Raw genomic sequence first — 21098 nt, 5'->3', positions numbered from 1 at the left:
AATGGATTAGAGTGCTTAATGATTTTATTTGCTTCTGCTAATTACATACTAAGTCCATCAAAAATTAGAAGGCCTTTAAGAAAGGATGACCGCACATAACAAGGTTTCTTTAATCAAGCAACTTGTTGCTTTGAAATTGAAGGATGGGAATTCTGTCTCTGAGCATTTGAGTGATTTTCAGGATATTATTAATAAGTTGACTACTATGAAGATTGATTTTATTGATGAATTGCATACTTTGGTCTTATTGAGTTCTTTAACAAACAATTGGGAAACCTTGGTTGTGACTGTTAGTAATTTTGCTCTAGAAGGTGTTTTGTCTTTGATGTTATCAAACAAAACATGTTAAATGAAGAGATAAGAAGAAAGGAGATGAGAGTTGATAATTCACATGCTCTTGTTGCTAAGAATTGTGGGAAAAATAAGAGTAAAGGACCTAAAGACCGTGGTAACTCAAGAGGGAGGTCCAAGTCTAGAGACAAAGAGACTAGTAACAAGCCTAACCATATAAAGAAGTGTTACTATCATTGGAAGAAAGAACAAAGTAAGAAGCAAGATTCACAAAAAGCGGAAGATGATAAAAATATTGTAGTAATTATTTCTCAGAGTGATAATGTTGTCACCTTGATTTGTTCAACCAATGAGTGTCATCATGTAGAGAGTGTTGGGTTTTATACCTTAAAACTCATAGATAGTAAGTGTTATTAATTGACCATCGTCAATAAAAAGTTATAGAACTGTATATGGAGACATACGGGAATCAAGTTATAGAACTGTGTTGTTTTTCTATTTTTGTCTTAATAACATAAATCTAACAAACTAACATCCAAGGCTGCCTTATGAATCGTGAATTGTATATGGAGACATACAGGGATCAATGTTCAAGAACAACCTGAGGTCTATAGTATAGGAATAAGGCTGGGTACCTCCCTATGGTGCTTTTGGGAGACACGTTGACAATACACAACACACAAGTGTTATTGTGCAAAATTTTCCATAAGTCACAAAGAAAATTCTCTCTACTTTTCAAAACCCTTTTCTCCTCTCTCTCTCCCAATAGTTGGATACCACCGATCCCTTTATTAGATCCTAAAGAATAACGAGGTTACGCTCGTGGTAGTGTTCGAGATTGTTCAAGAAATCGTTCGTGATCAAGATCGTAGGAGAAGCCATTCATTGAAACTTCGAGAGGATCATTCTTGGAACTTGGGAATCTACAAAGGTAAGAATGGTTCTAATTTTTTTCCCTAAAGCATGCTATATTATATGTTTATATTCTGTTTTACTATACTAAATTTGTTTATGTAAAAATCAAATTGTGGGATGCAAGGATTTCACAACGCTTCCGCTACGGGATTCTATCCCTTCAAAGAGTTCAAAAATAGAGTGGGTGGTAGATTCAGGTGCTTCATACCATTGTGTTTCTAAAAGAGAGCATTTTATGAACTATCAATCTTGTGATTTTGGTAGTGTGTAGATGGGAAACGAGAGCTCAGCTAGCATAGTTGGGTTAGGTGATATTTGTGTGAAGACAAGTGTTGGTGCACACTTACATTAAAGAACATGCGTCATATTCATGATTTAAACCTTAACTTGTTGTTTGAAAATGTCCTTGATTAAGAAGAATTTCGATATACCTTTTGTGATAGTAAGTGAAAATTTTCTAAGAGTTCATTATAGTTGCTCGATGTGAGTTGTGTTGCTCTTTGTATAAAACAAACTTGAGGATATGTTCTTCTAAGTTGAATGTAGTTGAAGAAAAGAATTTTCTAAATTTATGGCATTAAAGGCTAAGGCATGTGAGTGATAAAGGGATTAAATTGTTGTTAGGTAAATCTCTTATCCCTGTTGATAAAACATTTTCTCTTGACCCTTGTGATCATTATTTGGAAAGTAAGCAACAAAGAATTTCCTTTTCTGGGAAGTCCACAAGAAGGAAGGAAAATTGGAGTTAATACATTCTTATATTTGTGGGCCTATTGAGGTGACTTGGTGGCAATAAATATTTTGTCACTTTTATTGATGATACTCAAAGAACTTGGGTGATATGTTGAAGACAAAAAACCAAGTGTTTGAGATTCAGGAAGTTTCATGTCAGGGTAGAAAGAGAGACTGAAAGAAAATTGAAGTGTTTTCTATCTGACAATGGTGGTGAGTATACTTCGAATGAGTTCAAGTATTATTGTTCACAACATGGCATTAGACATGAGAAGATAGAGACTGGCATACCACAACAAAATGGAGTTGCTGAGAGGATGAACAAAATCATTATGGAGAAGGTGAGGAGTAGGCTTAGAACGTCTAATCTTCCTAAGACATTTTGGGATGAAGCAGTGCAATGTGTCGTGTATTTGATAATCAATCTTCATCAATTTCTCTTTGTTTAGACATTCTAGAGAGAGTATGAAAGGGACATGATTCCACTTATTTGTATCTTATAGTATTAAAAAGACATGGGTTTTCAAGTACAAGAATGATGGTGAGAAGATAGTGAGGTACAAAGCAAAATTAGTGGTTAAGGGATGCAACTATAAAAAGGGCATTGACTTTGATAAGATCTTCTCTCCAGTGGTCAAAAAACATCTATCAGAATAGTGTTGGGATTAGCAGCTAGTCTTGGTCTTGAGATATAGAAACTTGATGTAAACATTGTTTTTTTACATGGTGACTTGCATGAAAAGATCTACATGGAGCAGCCTAAAGGATTTGAAGAAAAAGGGAAAGGTAGATTTGTTTACAAGTTGAAGAAGAGTCGTTATGGGCTTAGACAGGCACCAAGGTAGTGGTATAAGAAATTTGATTCATTTATGATAAGTAATGATTATAAACGAACTACAACTTATTCTTTTAGAAAGCTCCCTACAAGCAACTTCATTATTCTTCTTTTATATGTAGATGATATGTTGATAGTTGAACAAGATATAGATATGATTCAAAATTTTGAAGAAAGATGTGTCCAAATCATTTGACATGAAAGGTTTGGGTCCTGCAAAGCAAATCTTAGGTATGATGATTTCTAGTAACAGGAAAGCTGAGAAATTGTGGTTATCCCAGGAGAAGTATATTGAATAGGTGCTGGAAAGGTTCAATATGAAGCATGCTAAGCATATTAGTACACCACTAGTAACTCACTTTAAACTAAGTAAGAGAGTTTACCCTACAACAGAGAAAGAGAAAGAAGTTATGTCATAAATTCCTTACTCTTCTGCTGTTGATTCTTTGATATATGCTTTGTTGTGTACTAGACCTGATATTACACATGTAGTTAGTCTAGTGAGTTGTCTTCTAGCCAATCCAGATAAGTCTCACTAGGAAGTAATGAAGTGGATCTTCAGATATTTGCGGAGCACCTCCAAATTGAGTTTGTGTTATCGAGGTGACAAACCTATGCTTAAAGGCTATATTTATGCAGACATGGCAGGTGATCTTGATAATAGAAAGTTCATCTCAAGTTATGCATTTATATTTTCAGAGAGAGCATCTCATAGCAATCTAAGCTATAAAAAAGCATAGCATTATCCACAACTAAGGCAGAGTATATTGCAGCAATTAAAGTAAGCGAGGAGTTGTTATGGCTTAAAAGGTTCCTTCAAGAGTTAAGTTTGAATCAAAGTGAGTATGTTATATTTTGTGATAGTTAAAGTAGTATAGATTTGAGCAAGAATCCAATGTATCATGCTCGTACTAACCATATTGACATTAGATATCACTAGCTATGATATGTAATTGAAGAGAAGAGATTGAATCTGAAGAAAGTCCACACTAAAGAGAAGAGATTTAATCTGAAGAAAGTCCACACTAACAAGAATAGTGCAGATATGTTAACTAAAGTAGTTCCTAGAAGCAATATTGAGTTTTTCGTAAGCTTGTCGAGATGAGGTTCAAGTGATTATGGATGTGATTGAGTCTTCCCTATGTTGGGATAGTGGAAGAGATTGTGGTGGGTGTCCAACCCACTTGTTTTACAATCGAGACTTTATTTTAAACTTGCGTTTTGTGAGCCCAATTGGGACTAATTTTTGGGGTTGAACTATCTTGAAAGCCCTAGGTTTTCTTTTACGTGATATGAGGATGACAAGAGAGTGACAAACAGAAGCAGAAAATCGGAAGAAAGAGAGGAGTTCGATTTTTCAATGACAACTTCTACAAAGTTGTCAATTCACAGAGTTTAAACCATTGGATCGTGTTGAAATTTGGTTAGCCTATTCAGGTTACATAGAGCCTCGTTTTAAACGGTTGGATCATTGTATGGAGCTTTGGTTCGTTCGTAATTGCTGCCAAACATAAATTGTAAAACTGGGTGATTTTCATTCTTTTTATCTCTCGAGTGTTCATCTTTTATGTATGAAAGTATGTGTGGGTAGTGAACCTTTGTATGATTGATTTGGGTTCTTTTTTTTCCCCTCAATTTTATCATAATAAGAAAAGTTGACAATAGTGGACTTCTCACAAATCCTGTGGTTTTTACTTTTCACATCGAAAGGGTTTTCCACGTATAATTCATATGTGTTCTTTGTTTTTAGTCTTCCAAAATTTTTTGGTTTATTGTTGTCCATTGTCGATTGGTTGTTTGGTGATTATTTGATGATTTATTTTTGGTGTTTTGGAGAACAATTATTTGGTTGATTGTTTTGGACGAGATCCAATGGGATTTGTTATATTTTTTGGGTCCTATCACAAAAATGATTTGAGTCTGTCTATTTTTATATACAGAAATAAAAGTATAATTGCTATTTGATCCTTTGATTTAGCTCAACTAAGAAAGAGATTCACTAAAATTTATTTTTCACATGAATTGATAATGAATCTGTCCACGATCAAAATGGCTATTAAAATTAAGGGCAAAAGACATTTTAGATCTTGATGTTTAATGTTGATGTCTATTTAGTTCCTGAGGTTTGAAAACAAATACTTTTATCCCTAAAGTATTGAGAATAGTTTTAAATTGTTTTTGAACTAAATTACTGTTAGTTGACTAATAGAAAAATTATATGACATTAATGAGTTAACAATTTGTAGTTTTATATTGTTATAATGATAAGTAATTTTTCTGTCATCATCTTCCTTCCCTCTTCACTCCCCTTTCTTCATTCGTTCCAGACCCATTTTTTCTCATATATATTCTCCTTTGTCATCGAATAACGTTGTGGCCCTTTTTGTCATGGTGTTTGTGATTGTGTCATATTGTTAATTTATATCGTGTTGATGACAAAATTTCGACAAAAAGACTCACCCAAAAATATATTTTACCATAAAACTAAATTACATAAATTTGATGGATCTTATATATATCGTTTCTAAACTTCAAGTCCAATAAATTATTGACACATTCAAGTCTTAAAATTTATTGATTTTTATATATGATATAAAATTTGAAATTAATGTCTAATAGAATTTTAAATTTTAAATTTTAAAAAATAGAAAATGAGACAAGCAACACGTTAAACACAATATTAAAATTTTAGAGACTTAAAAGAACACAAATTTGAAATTTCAAAGACTTATTGGATAAAAAGTTGAAAGACAGTTTGAATTTTCAAACTAAATAGGTTCAACGTGAAAGTTTAGAGAGTAAATTTGTAATTTAACTAATATATATATATATATATATATATATATTAATGAAAGCTTAATGACCTCTTCACTTAGTATTGAAGTCAGAGATTAATGACCTCTTCACTTAGTACTAAAGCCACACCATGTAGTATTAATTTATTATAATTTGATGTTTGTAAGATTGAAAAACACACAAAATCACATGCTTAGTCAGTTGTGAATGGTGCTCATCCTACCTATTGTAAATTTAAATGAATTATAGTTTATGCATGGATTCACACTAGCTTTATTAATAATCAGTGTTGATAAACCACATAATTGTCTGAAAGGTTCACTCACAATAAACTAAATTTTAATTACTATTATTTAATTTTCAAAGACTATGTTGGTTTTCTATTAATGTTTGTAAATTATATCATTTTTATTTTAAGTTTGAATTCACAGCCAGAATGTTAAAAATTATATGTTAAAAAAGAAAATATTTTTTATCCTTTAAAATTCACCTCAAAATTTGAAACGTATATTTCAATATAGGTAACAAAAGAAGACAAATTGTTAATCACATACATTATAATTAAGTCACATAAATTGAAAACTTTAAAATAAGAAAGGGAGAAAAATAAAGATACATTTATAAGTGTATATATGTGTGAGTTAAGGGTGTTCAAATAACCCGATAACCCGAATAATCTGAACTACTCAACCCAAAATGTAAGGGTTAGGTTGGGTTGGTTTTATTCTAGGGTTGGGTTGAATTTTTCTATTTTTATTGGGTTCGCTTGGGTTGTGGATTCGCTAAAAAAAAAATTGGGTTCACCCAACCCAACCCAACCCAAATTATATATATATTCCTTTTTGTTTAAAGTTTGATTTACTTTGTATTAATTAATTTGTGAATTTTTAATATTTTTCTTTTAAAATTGTTATGATATTTGTCGTTGCTTAAAATTTACAATAAATATCATAGATATTTGGTATCTAGCCTTTTAATTTTATGAGATCTTAGTTATTAGTCATGTGTTCTATATAAATTTATATATTTTTCATTTAAAATAAAAAAGTAAGTTTTAACCCGACTGAAGGATCTCTTACCGAAGAGTTCCATGAGCACGTTCAGATTGCTCCGATCTCACCGTGAACGAAATACACATTATACATTCAAAACATACAGTTATGCAAACAAATCTTAATTAACAGCATGCTAAGAACAAGATATAACAAGGGAGAGAGTTCCATACCAGTTGAAGATAATCTTCGAAACTTCGGAACTCATTGCAACGGAAACCTCCACCCAATCGTCAACGTAGTAGCACGCATGACCGCAAACTCACGACCGCAACGGGGACGACACCACCAGAAAAGATCCCCGGGTATTCTCAGATTGAGAACCCAAAGCGTGGTCTTTGGTGAATTTGGTAGAGGAATGAGGAAACATGAATCGTGTAGGCGTTAAGCAAGTGGGAGGGAAAAATACGCAATCGTATAGCAAAATGCTTATCGTTTAAGAGAAGCTACACGATCGTGTAGGTTTTATTGAACGATTGTACAGGAAAAGGTATACAATCGTTTAGCAAAATCAACACACACTACGATCATTTAGAGAAGTTATGCGATCGTGTAGGCGATAGTGTGTGATCGTTTAGGCCCGAGGTGGACGATCGTTTAGGCCCGAGGCAACTATCGTATAGGCTCTCGATTCTTTAAGCGATAATTTACAATACTACCAATGTACTCTCACTTTTTCTCTCTGGACGTTCGAACAAAATGAAAATTATTTTCATTTTAATTCATGCTCCCCCATTAACCCACGTCCGAACGTAAATTTTAGATTGATTATCATATAATTAACTAACTAATTAATTAATAAATATAATCATATTATATTTTTATCCTATAGTTTGATATCACATATCTACTATAATATTTTATCCTCTACTTGATATAAATCATATTTATATCTAATTTTCTTCAAAAAAATGTATCTCATACATTTAGCCAATTATATCATATATAATTAACAAGTCCAATTATATAATATATAATTGGACTTCCTATTGTCAATTTGAACATTTCAAATTAAACCAAACACTGGTTCTTGACTTTATCCAAGCTACCCGGGGACCTAATGGACCTGTGGCTCGAAGCTCCAACGGGTCGTGAATAGTTAACTAAACTCTTTAGCCACGAGATCCACCATCTGTTAACTATCAGGTATTCCACTAAAGACCAACTGCTGAACTCTTCTTACCACAGATATATTTTAGTGTCCATCGGATATAACCAATCATGAGTACGATGACCTTTCACAGATGCTCGTAAGTACAGTTGGGCCAAATTATCGTTTTTCCCCTGTAGTTATATCTCACTCCTTAAGTACCACTGATTCCTCTAATGAACAATACAACATAGTTCAACTATGTGTGAACACCTCTCAGGCCAAGAGAAGGTGTGTGGCACCACATCGTTCAAGCTCCGGAATCAGCCCTTAAGGGAGCTATCTATCTACTTACCCCTGCCTTGGGGTAGGAGTGAATTTCATCTTGTGTAGATAAGTTCCCTACTCCCAAATCAGACGAATCCCCAAAATGGTAGGTTTGAATCGACGACCTGGCCACTCGCACCTATACACATCAAAGGACCACCCTCAATAGCAGGAGTTCCCAACTCACTCAAGATTGAGGTCATGTTACCTATGGTCATCCTAATGAAGTGAAGTCTCTGTCATGAACGATGTTATATAACGAGACGTTAACACTTCGTGGCCAGATCTTATACAAACTCTTTGTATAGGACGCCCCCGCTCGCGTGTCCCCAACACGAATGATCAGCATCAGACCATCTGTGACAAGTCACAACACTTGTGACCATTCCACAAAGCGGGCCACATCCGTAGCGTTACCAGGATAAGGTTTCCCTCTCATATCCATATACTACAGACCATTTTGGTTATCACTCAAAACATGATCCACTTGTATGTCACCACATACATTCTTGAGTCACATACAGATAACCAAGGATTTTATGTTTATTGGTTTATGGTAAAGCAAATAAAACAAGCAACTGAGCAAAATACAAGATGTGAAGTAAATATCATATATTAACAACACAAGCGTTCGTACAAACTATTTACAAACTACAGGTCACGAGACTTTAGGGCATCAATCCCAACACCGACAACCCAACCAACCCAACCCAACCCGAATTTTAAGGGTTGGGTTTGGTTGGGTTGGAAACTTTATTTGAGTCATTTGGGTTGACAATCAAATTCGGGTTGGTTTAAAAAAACACTTTCAACCCAACCCAATCCAACCCATGTACACGCCTAGTGTGAGTAAAAGATAAGAAAACATGTATAGTGAAAGGGGTTAAAATATTATTTTTAATTCATATACTTTTCAGTTTTGTCCTATTTTAATCTCTGAATTTTATGAAAATATATTTTTCATATGCATGAGAATTATTAATATTATTTAATTAATTTGGATAAAAATAATTTTAAATTCATTAAAAACATAAAGACTGAATTAAAATTTATTGAAAGTAAAAATACTAAAAGTGTTATGGGTAATTTTAGATCGAATGATATAATCGTATCTAACACAAACAGAGATGAAAAAATTAAGAAGAAAGTATGATAAAGGTTGAAAGTGACAACTTACGACCATAATGGGCCTAGAAAAATGGCTTGACTTGTTCTCGATCTCAAATCTTATCAAATGTCTAACAGGACATGCTTTACGCATGCTCTATCCTGAGAGATTATTTTAGACCCTAAATATATGGCCTAAAAAAGATGCTCTGCTGAGGTCGATACCAGCCAGACAAGAAACCGAGCAAGGTGGGCGTGGGGCGCATGCGTGTGCATGGGGTGTTGGGAGGGCCTGAGGCGTGCAGGGGCCGGAAGGCCCCTACTGCTGGTCGACAATCAAGTAGATAGGTTATTAATTATCCTGAGACAACTTCAAAACTCTAGGGAACAATCTGAGTCAAATTTTTCTATAAATGCATCGTTATAACTTCATATGAGGTAACTTGAGTCCTACTCTCAAACTCTCTAACTTTTATATTCTTTCACTCTTTGACTTAAATATCAGATTGTGTGTGGCAAGTACCACACCGATATATAGATTTTCTTTTTTTTTTAGATCACATTCTTCTCTCATTCAAATAAATTTATGGTTGGTGTCACGTGAAGGTCAGACCTATTTATTTTTTTGTCGAAAATTTAAAATCAACAAAATGTATAGTGAGTAAAATAAAATAAAACATAAAGTATAGGAATCGAAATATTTTAGGCATACGTAGGTGTCAACATCACTCGTGTATTTATACATCTAGGGATTGATGGAACAGAACACGACATAGCTGTATGGTTTATGTTATAATAATAAATAAAGATATGCAAATTGATTTTTGGTCATTAACATAATATGCTTTGCTGAGTTGTGTGCACCCTGTTTGGCTGGACACATATCATAACCATCAAATTTATCTCTATAATTTATTACAAACTCTATATAAAAACAAACAATATTATTCAATTATTAAGTCTTTATTTCCTCTCTCAATAAATAAATAATTATAAGAAATCTTATTCAATTTAATCGTCCTCGTTAAAATTGATATATTAAAGGTTTGTACATTTGAAGTAGAGATTGGAACTTACCACCTAACTATGTTTACATATATACATGAATTTTTAATTACATGAAATATTAATTTTAATTTTGATAAGACAACAATGGTCTCTATATATGAAATTTGTTTCTATTTTAGTTCGTGTGATGTTCAATTTGAGTCCATGTAAATTTAAAAAATCTTAAATTTAGTAGTTTATTTATTGTTAGTTTTTTCATAAATTCTTTCTTATTTATTAATCTTTTCACTCTAAATATTGAAAATAGATTCACATAAGATAATTTTTCTCATCAAAATTATTATTACTATTTAGCAAATTTTAATAATATTTAACTTTGAATTTTGAAATACTAAATTTGAGATTTATTAAAAATATAAGAATTAAAATTGGACATTTAAAAATATATGAATTAAAATCGAGAAGTATTTTAAGAAAAAAAAATATGTAAATGATTTAAACAAGGATGAAAAAATTGACAACTACGATGAATCTTTTAATCCCCATTTGGTAACTATTTTGTTTTTGTTTTTGCTTTTTAAAAATTAAGTCTATCTTCTTCCATTTTTTTTTACAATGATTTGCATTTTTCTTAAATACGATAGTTGAGTTCTTAGTCAAATTTCAAAATAAAAAGCAACATTTTCTTAAGCTACATTTTCTAGTTTTCAAATTTTGTCTTCATTTTGTAAATCATTTGTAAAAAGTAGATAACAAATAAAGAAATTTGAAGATGAAAGTAGTGTCTATATGCTTAATTTTAAAAAACAAAAAACAAAAAGTCAACACGTTGTTTGATAACCATTTTGTTTTTTAAAATTAAGCTTATGGACACTACTTCCACCTTCAAATTTCTTCATTTGTTATCTATTTTTCATCAATAATTTAAAAAACCAAATCAAGTTTTGAGGACTAAAAAAAATAGCTTTCAAAAAGTTGTTTTTGTTTTTAGAATTTGACTACAAATTCAACCATTGTACTTAAGAAATATGCAAATTATTGTAAGAAATATGGATGAAATATGTTTAATTTTCAAACACAAAAACAAAAAACTAGGGCCCCGTTTGGTAACCATTTTGTTTTTGAAAATTAAGTCAATGAACACTACATCCTCCTCCAAATTTCTTCATTTGTTATCTACTTTTCACCAAGTCAAATTTTGAGAATTAAAAAAATTAGCTTTCAAAACGTTGTTTTTGTTTTTGGAATTTAGCTATGAATTCAACCATTGTATTTAAGAAAGATACAAATCATTGTAAAAAATGTGGATGATATAGACTTAATTTTCATTTAAAAAAAAAAAATAATTACCAAACATACCTAAATAGTTACCAAATTAGACTCAAATGATTACCAAAGGAAGTCTTTAGTTCGGTCAATTATCATGGTTTTAATTTCAAGGAAAAACAATTATTTTTTAAAACAATTTAAAAATCCATAAATAAAAACAAAACTGTTTAAGGTCAATATGACATAACAGAAACCTCTATATATATATATATGTGGAGAAACAGTATCAAATGGGTTTCCCCACACGTGTGCATGTGGAAAGCTACCTTCTTGTCTCTTTACTCACAGCGCACATTGGGCTTCTTAAGCTCCAACTGTACAAAATCTCATAACTCGATTTTAAACTCTTTTTTATTTTTTTCTTTTTCCTTTTTAAATTAAGCAATATATTTATTTCCTTATTTGTATTCTGTCTGTAAACAACGAAGCATGCATATATCTATCCTTAACGCAACTATTTCTTTATTTATTGAGTCTAATCTTCCTTAATTAACTTTACTATATAAATTTGTACCGAATATTTCTATCATATCTCGAAAAAGGAAAAAAAATGTGGGTCGTCTTCAAAAAAAAGAACCAACTTATTTACAAATATAGTAAAATGTCACTGTAATGACTTTTTGCTATACTTGAAAATATTTTCAGTAATTCTACCATTTAAAATAATTATCCTTTGTTTGATCATTTTATCAATATTTATATAGACATTTTTGTAAAATTGAGATCTCGACATTTTTATCTATGTAGTTAAGGAATTGAAAATGTTGATGGTTGAAAGAAGAAGACAAAGTGAAAATAAAAAAGGAAAATAAATATATAGATAGTGTGTGTCTTGAAGGAAGGGTTATAGTATTAAAGTAATGTTAGGGTTATGAGTTGGGGACGTGGGTGGGCAGGGGACAATCCATAAACATTGCTGAATTTTGTGTTTTTGGATCCAAATCTCAATCCTAATCACGTTTAGACCTCACTAATTCAATTTTATTTTCATTTTTTTTCCCCAAATTGTTGATCAGATTCTGCTTGTCTCTTTTCAACCTCATTTGGTAATTAATACTAAATTAATACATGTGTGTTTGAGATCTCATTTTTGTCTTTTTTAGCTAATTCATCATTAGCAATCTCCATTAAAATGCATATCTTAATGGAAAAAAAATTAAAAGATTGGATTAAAATTAAAATTTACAAAATGTTAGAAGCACAATTGAAAACAATACAATTATATATACTAGAGAAAATTTAAAAATTTTTGTTTCACTATTCATCTACGAGTTTAGAGGATTAGCGTTGTTATAATGTGGTGGCTACATTGAATAATTTCTCTTTAATATAACATGAGATTGAAAATTTTGAACATATAACGTTAAAGAAAGAACTAAATGTTTTAGTATGAGGTTCTATCCTAAAATCAATTACCAAAAAAGAACTATATGTCTTAATTAAATTATACTCATATTGATTCTTCATATATGTACGAGTTTAAGTGCTACTTGGTGAATATAGTTGTTTTATAATAATAATAATAAAATTAAAAAAAGAAGCTCACAATGTAAAAGGATTGAAATTCTTAAAACGATAAAACTAAAAATTAACTAGGCTGCCTTATTGGATAAGAATTTCATATTTTATTTAACTACTCATTTTCTCACCATTTATCTACTATGTATTGATTTTATATTTTGTAAAGAAATGTTTGAATTCTAAAAACAAAAATACTAGTTTTTTTTTTTTTCATTTAAAGTACTTTAAAAGTTACAAAATTATTAATTTGTATGACAAAAAAAATGTTGATATATTCATTTAATTTGTATGACAACATTATTCATTCCAAATTATAACCAAAAAAATGTTTTCTTTCTCTCTTTAATTTTTAAAAGATCCAAATGGATCAGATTCCAATTGTCTCCTTTGAACAAATTTGGCATATAACTTAATAAAATCCCTCAAACACACACATACACAACAAACACATATAAAAAGATCAAACACACAGAGAGAAAAAAAATTTCGAAAAACTCTCTCTTCTGTCTCTTGTACGAATGGGAGGCTCCTCCAATTACCATGCTCGTTCCAACAGCCTTCCGACGAGGCCTCACCCCCTTGTCACAGAGTGCGACGAGCACCTATGCCGGTTGAAGGCGCTGGACTCGGCTCCATGGACGGCGTCGGGGATGGCGAAGAAGCTGGCCGGGCTGCAGGACTTGCAGGAGTGTGTCAACAAGCTGCTGTTGCTACGGCGGACGAGGGACGCCTTTGCAGCACAGCGCCGGGAGAAATGGGTGGATGAGGTGTTTGATGGATCGTTGAGATTGTTGGACTTGTGTAGCGCTTCTAAGGATGGTGTTATTCATACCAAGGAGTGTGTGAGGGAGTTGCAATCTTTGGTTAGGAGAAGATCCTCTTCTTGGTGTTGTGGAAATGGTGTTGCTAATCAGGTTTGTGTTTTCAACTCTCGCATAATCTGTAGTTGCTGGGTTGTGGTAAATTTATATTTAAGAGAATAGGATTGATTTTTATGTTTAAAAATAATATTGGAAGGTGTGTAAGAAGAGTTTTGATTTGATTTTGAAGTTGATAAATGTCACGTTTTTTAACTTAATCGTAGATGAGTATTGCAACGAACCATCTGGTCTTTCTCTACAATCGTCGTATGTGTGAGGGAGCTGGTTTCTGTTGAACTTTGGGAGTTTTGAGAGTTTTATTTAATATTGATTGATTTGAATACATTTTTATCGGGTATAATGATATGGGAGTGAAGCGAGATTCAAACCTTTAATCTCTTCTTTTTTAGAAATATAATGTTTACGTCTTTATATGATATTAGTCCATGGATGTAATAGAAATAGAAAACTTATAGTAAAAATTAATACACCTAGCCAAATCTTTGAGTTTATCTGATTTTTGTACATGTTCCTATTTCCATACCATATTAAATGACTGATGAATGCAAAAACTGATAACCTTTAACCTTTTGATATACAGGTGGACAAATATTTAGCTTCAAGAAAAGTAGTGAAAAGAGCGATCCAAAAGGCTTTAGCAAGCGTGAAGACTTATGGGGCAAAACCAAGTTCAATCTCTATTAAAGACACCGAAACTATGGCCTTAATAACTCTATTATTCGACGTAGAAGTTGCAAGTGTGAATGTTTTTGAAGCCCTTTTGTGCTATGTGTTGGGGAAGAAAGGAAAGGCCAAGGGTAGCGGTTGGGCGCTAGTTTCGAAACTGATGCGCTCAAAACGAGCGCTTTTAACCGAGGAGGGTCTAGACGGAGAGGCAAATGAGTTTGCAACCGTGGATGCAGCGGTCGATGCGGTGGCAAGCAGATTAGCTTCTGATAGCGCAGTTGTAGGCAGTGGCGGCGTAGAGAGCATGGGGGATCAGTTAGGGAAGTTGGAGACGTGTGTTCAAGATTTAGAAGGAGGATTAGAGGGTTTGTTTAGGAGATTGATAAGAAATAGGGTTTCACTTTTGAATATTATCAATAACTAAGGATATGTGAGAATGAATGTTAATTGAAGTTAATGGGATTCCATTGATGTGTGTATTTTTGAGGCCATATATGGAAGGTTTGTAGATGAATATAATTAATGGCAAATATATGTGTGTGTATATATTTGTCTTGCAAAAAGAAAAAGGAGTATTCTCTCTCTCAATTGAATGATGTCTTTTTGTTTAATTCACTGCTTAACTCAAAAAAGTTTAAGTTAAGATGAATGTATCGCGTTTACAATAAGATAATGTTAAATCGGCAATAAATCGAAAAAATTAAGTTCGTGATTAGGGAAAATTTATTAAATTATAAGCTGGTTTTTAAACTTTATGTTTGTGTTTATTTCATCTATGAACTCTTGTTGGGTAAAACTTTAATTTTCAAAAATGAGAGGAAATCAACCTTTGGTTGGAGAATCCTACATTGAAAAATTTTGATTTGGAAGCCTCCATTGTGTCCAACTTTGAGTTTTGGGTTTGGGCCCCAAGGGGTACCCATATTTTGGAGAGAGTGAGGAGATAAACCAATGTGGGTTCGATGGACGACCCACACGCAAGCCGCTGCCGGTCGAGTGTAGCGCGTGTGATTATTATTATTCTCTTTAATAAAAATATTATTTTTATTATGTTTTAAAACTGGAAAAAAGAAAAGAAAAAAACTTGGTCCTCCACGCGAGTCTTCCGGCCCCTCGCACGTTATGAGGTTGTCTGTCTCTTTCTCACTCAACTGTTCCACGCTGAAGGCCTTTAAAAGGTGTGACCTTCAGTAGTTCATCAACACAGTTCTTCTTTTCACTTCCTTTCGAAAGTTCTCATTTCTCCTCTCCTATTTTTCCATTCCACTTTTCGCTTCTGGCCAGTTAGTCAGAAAGGGTGTGTGTGTTCCGATCAGTAACGGTGTATTTTCGATCATGTTTTCTTTTTAGGTTGTTTTATCCTGGGGACGACATGGCAGTATTCCTGACCCGCTTGCATACTTGGGTAGATCCTCGAAACGTCTTAAAGAGAGCAAGCTCAGCGACTCAGCCTATAACGAGCTTCTGTTTTGCAGGTTTTATTCTTTGCTCGACCGCCGTGACCTGACCATTTGTTAATATCTTGTTCGTCGTCTGAAGGTCTTGTCGTTTCCAACAATATTAAGACGAGTATACTGCCAAATCACTAATGACCCTCACTACCAATAATGACGTTATGACATCTGACCTCAACTGTCCATTCCGATTCGGAGGAGCAAACTTCAAACGGTGGAAGCAAAAGCTGCCGTTCTTTCTCACCGTCAAGAAAGTTGCCGAAACTTGTACCAGAGATAAGTCGATCGTATCTTTAGAAGAACCAGCTGAACAACAGATAAAAGAAGCTATTGACTGGGAGGAGAAAGACTTTCTTTGTAAGAATTTTATTTTAAATGGTTTGACTAATGATCTATATGACTACTACAATATAATGAAGACAACGAAGGAGGTCTGAGATGCCCTGTAAAAGAAGTACGATACCAAGGAGGCCGGGTCGAAGAAATATGTTGTTAGCCATTATCTCAAGTTCAAGATGAAGGATGACAAATCCATGGAGGCCTAGTCCCATGAACTCTAGAATATAGCCCACGAGATAATTACTGAAGGTATGCCTCTAGACGAACAATTCCAAGTTGCTGTTATTATTGATAAATTGCCCCCTTTGTGGAAGGACTTTAAGAACACATTGAGGCATAAGACCAAGAAGTTCTCCTTGGAGAGTTTTATCACCCAGCTATGGATCGAGAAAGAAGCTCAAAAGCAGGACCAGAGGGAGGAAGTGAACGTAGTACTTGGGAAACCTGCCTCTGCCATGGTAAAACCTGACCATAAATATAAAGGGGAAAAAAAGGAAAGGTCAGAACCATGGCTCCAGTAAGTAGAACCAACAGAAAAAAACTGAAGCCTCCTTCAGAAGAAACGGTACAGTTCCTCTTCTTTAATTGTAATAAACTTGGGCACATGGCTAGGAACTGTAAGAACAGGAGTCGTTCTGCTGGTTAGGCAAATCTGACAGAAGAACCGTTAGTTGCCATGATCACAGAAGTAAATGTGATCGATGGTTGTGAAGGGTGGTGGATAGACACTGGTGTTACACGCCATGTCTGTCACGACCTTAGTTTATTTAAAACTTATAATGAAACTAAGGATAAGAATATTCTGTTAAGGGATCACCACTTCTCAAAAGTTGCTGGAACTGATAAGGTGAAACTGAAGTTTACCTCTAGGAAGACCCTCACGTTGAAGAACGTCCTACACACTCTGTAGATAAGAAACAATTTGATCTCGGACTATCTCCTTAACAAAGCCAGGTTTACTCAAACTATAGGGGCAGACCTTGTTGGGGATGATGTCCTAAAGTCTCGTGTCCTGTAGTTTGTAAAAAGTTTGTACGAATGCTTGTGATGTTTAATATATGATATTTATTTCACTTCTTGACTTTGCATATTTAGATGTTTTATTTGCTTTACCACAAAATAATAAACTAAAATCCCTGGTTTTCTTTATGTAACTTAAGTATGTATGTGGTGACATACAAGTGGATCATGTCTTAAGTGATAACCAAAATGGTCTGTAGTATATGAATATAGGAGAGAAAGCTTATCCTGGTAATGCTACGAATGTGCCGGCTTTGTGGAATAGTTACAAGTGATGTGACTTGTCACAGATTGTTTGATCCTGATCATTCGTGTTAGGACATATGGGCGGGGGCATCCTATACAAAGAGTTTGTATAAGACCTGACCATAAAGTGTTAATGTCTTATTATATAACACCATTCATGATAGAGACTTCACTTCATTAGGATGACCATAGGTAACATGACCTCAATTCTGAGTCAGTTGGGAACTTCTGCCATTGAGGGCGGTCCTTTGATTTGCATGGGTATGAGTTGCCAGTTCGCCGACTCAAACCTACCACTTTGGGGATTCGTCTGATTTGGGAGTTGGGAACTCAGCTATACAAGATGGAATTCACTCATTCCCCGAAGTAGGGGTAAGTAGATAGATTGCTCCTTTAAGGGCTAATCTAGGGCTTGAACGATGTGGCGCCACACACCTTCTCTTGGCTCGAGAGGTGTTCACATATAGTATAACTGTGTTGTATTGTTCATTAGAGGGATCAATGGTGCCTAAGGAGTGAGATGTAACTATAGGGACAAAACAGTAAATTGGCCCAATTGTACTTACGAGCATTTGTGAAGGGTTATCGTACTCATGATTGGTTATATCCGATGGACACAAAATATATTCGTGGTAAGAAGAGTTCAGCTATCGGTCTTTAGTGGAATGTCTGACATTTAGCGGATGGTGGATCTCGTGGCTAAAGAGTTTAGTCAGTTATGCATGTACCTTTCAAGCTTTGAGCCATAGGTCCATAGCGTCCTCTTGGTAGCTTGGATACAAGTTGAGAATCAGTTTTTGGGTCAGTTTGAAATGTTCAAATAGATATGAGGGAGTTCGATTATATATGATATAATTGAACTGGTTAATTATATATGATATGATCGACTAAATGTATGAGATACATTAATTTGGAGGAAATTGGATATAAATATGATTTATATCAAGTATAGGAGAAAATACTATGGTTGATATATGATATCGAACTATAGGTTATGAATATAATATGGTTATATTTATTATTTTATTAATTGGCTAAACTCTTCACACCGAATTAACCCTCATTCGTTAACTACTAGGTCACTCAACTAAAGGCTAGAGTTGCACTCCTCTCATTGTAGATATATTATGTCTACTCGATATAACAATGATTAGTTAACCCGTCATAGGTTGTTCGCAATAACGGCTGGGTCAAAAGGTTGTTTTACCCCTGAAATTACCTCTTGTTTCTTAAGTCCCATTGATCCTCCAATGAACAATTGTTTTGTGATCCCATCATCAAATCGAGTCCCTCTCAGGCCCATGAGAGGGTGGGCCATTTATGTCCTTCTTGCACCCTATGTCCCAGCTATCTACTCGATCTTACTTTTGAAATGGGAGGCTTATTGAGCCGGCGCTGTTAAGACAACCCTCACCTATGCAAATCTAAGGATAATCCCAAATAAACAGGAGCTCAAAGTTAGCTCAGGATTAAGGTCAAGTTACCAAAGTCATCGTTTTGAAATAGTCAGTCTTAAACAGTAAACAACATTATAAATTAAGAGTCACTTATTTCATGATCCGATCTTGTGCAAACTCATTGCATAGGATGCCCCCACTCCTCATGTCATCACATGTACGAATTAGGATCACTTCGTCTGTAACACTTTACAACTCCTTGCAACAACTACAGAGTGGGTCGCATGCAATAGAGTTACCAGAATATCCAACCTTATTCATATACTATAGATCATTTTAACTATTTACTCGAACCTGATCGACTTTTATATCTCCACATAAAGTTCAAGTACTCATATAATATTCATGAGCCTTTTAGTTTATTGGATTTATTTCTAAAATGAAATAAGCAATTCATATATTCAATAACAACTTTACTGAATTTCAGAATAAGTTTATTGTTTACAATCCACGAGTTTTAGAACATAAATCCCAAAAAACTCCCACTTGGACTAATACTCTAGTGGTAACATGCATATGAATATATACTAAGTTTTTTGAGTTTTACGGAGAAATACAATAAACTAGGGCATCACATACCCGTGGTCTGCTTTTAGGTATCACATGCCCATAGGTTTTTCTCCCACTTGCCCTAGGTTATATACCTCGTAGTCCTAGTCTTACTAGGAGCTTCTCAAACACTTTAGCTGAGAGAATTGATGTAAACATGTTAGCATACAATGGACTTTTTATTAAACTATATAGGGAATGCATCTTATTTTCACAACTCTTTATTTTTTGATGTTGTTATCAAAACTTGATAACTCGAGTTACTAATAAACTCAAAATGTGGCTAGACTATCATACATCCCTCCCACTACATCGAGGTACCCTAAACTCTTTGAGTAAGATGCATCTGACCTGTCTAAACAGCATATGTTATAATATTGGCTTTAATCAATAGCTCTTATTGATATACACTTGCTTTTATGGAAACTAAATAATACATGGTGATTTCGTATACTTTTATAGGAAAAATTTAGTATTTGTCAACACAGATACTTGATTTTTATTTTCTTGAAAAATATACTACTTTTGGGTTGCCTACTGATAGACATGCTATTTAAACAGTGTTCTAATACTTAAGGTTTTAATACTAACATATGTGTTGATCTATTCTCTAGATTTTTTTATTTATCTAAACATCTTTTACATATCATAAATAGCTTTTATGAGTACTCCACATATCATATGGAGTTTCAAAAAATACCTTTTAAATTTAGAACGATGTTCAAAACAATTAAGGTAATTAGATGTAGAGAGATTTCACTGAATTTTATGTTTTATCAAAATAGCTCTAGAAATCTAAAACTCTCTATTTACTTAGATCCAATCGAAGTATTTTGGATTTATTTTACCTAATAAATTTTATACACCTTGAACTCTTCAAGTGTCTTAATCTTATCACTTAGGTTAAATAACTATTTTCCTTTATTGATTTCTAGTCGTTTTTAAATATCTGAGTATTTGTAAATGGCTTTTAACTTGGTTGGTTCAAACAGAAGTTGCATTACAGTAATAAAAGTGATAAAAGTGAACATTTCATTTATAACACAACATGTTTAGAAAAAATATAACTTTTGTTAATGAACAACCTTTGTGAGTATTTCTCAGAACATTTCATTTATAACAAAGGTATACACACAACATGTTTCTTACAAAAGATAAAAGAACTTACATTGCAGTAATAAAAGTGAACAAGTTTATCTTTTGACAGCAATTATATCTCCCACTGGTTGTTCTGAGAAATACTCCCTTGTTCAAAACTTGGAGTTTACAAGGAACTAGTTTCCTTGTCTTGATTTCTCTGCTATTTTCTCTCTAGGTATTGTGAGCAATTCCTTTTCCAGTGTCCTTTTTCACTATAGTGGAAAACATTTTCCTTTATCTACAACATTTTCCATGCCCTTTTTGCCAGTAGGTTTCTTTTTCCCTTTTCCCTTATTCTTTTTTATAGGAATACTCTTATTCTTTGAAGAAGAAACAATATCAG

The 21098-nt window shown here is 33.4% G+C and overlaps 1 protein-coding gene across 1 annotated transcript; it reads left to right on the top strand.

Annotated features, from left to right (window-relative positions):
- Window positions 1–13437: 13437 nt before the first annotated feature.
- On the top strand, window positions 13438–15161 carry LOC120089006 (uncharacterized). The gene is made up of 2 exons (XM_039046442.2): window positions 13438–13917; window positions 14465–15161. Exons 1-2 carry the CDS (start codon window positions 13522–13524, stop codon window positions 14972–14974), a joined length of 906 nt encoding a protein of 301 aa, XP_038902370.1. The 5' UTR covers window positions 13438–13521; the 3' UTR covers window positions 14975–15161.
- Window positions 15162–21098: the final 5937 nt, after the last annotated feature.

Source organism: Benincasa hispida, chromosome 10 (genome assembly GCF_027475165.1).
Source record: "Benincasa hispida cultivar pf3 chromosome 10, pf3_genome.v1.1, whole genome shotgun sequence".
NCBI classification, from domain to species: Eukaryota; Viridiplantae; Streptophyta; class Magnoliopsida; order Cucurbitales; family Cucurbitaceae; genus Benincasa; species Benincasa hispida.
Note: the sequence above shows the minus strand (reverse complement) of the source record. Positions and strands in the feature narration are given on the sequence as shown.

Excerpts from the sequence above, each read along its gene's own strand:
- LOC120089006 (XM_039046442.2), top strand. The coding sequence starts at position 13,522 with ATGGGAGGCTCCTCCAATTACCATGCTCGTTCCAACAGCCTTCCGACG. Across the intron at positions 13,918-14,464 it reads GAAATGGTGTTGCTAATCAG|GTGGACAAATATTTAGCTTC; the intron begins GTTTGTGTTTTC and ends TTTGATATACAG.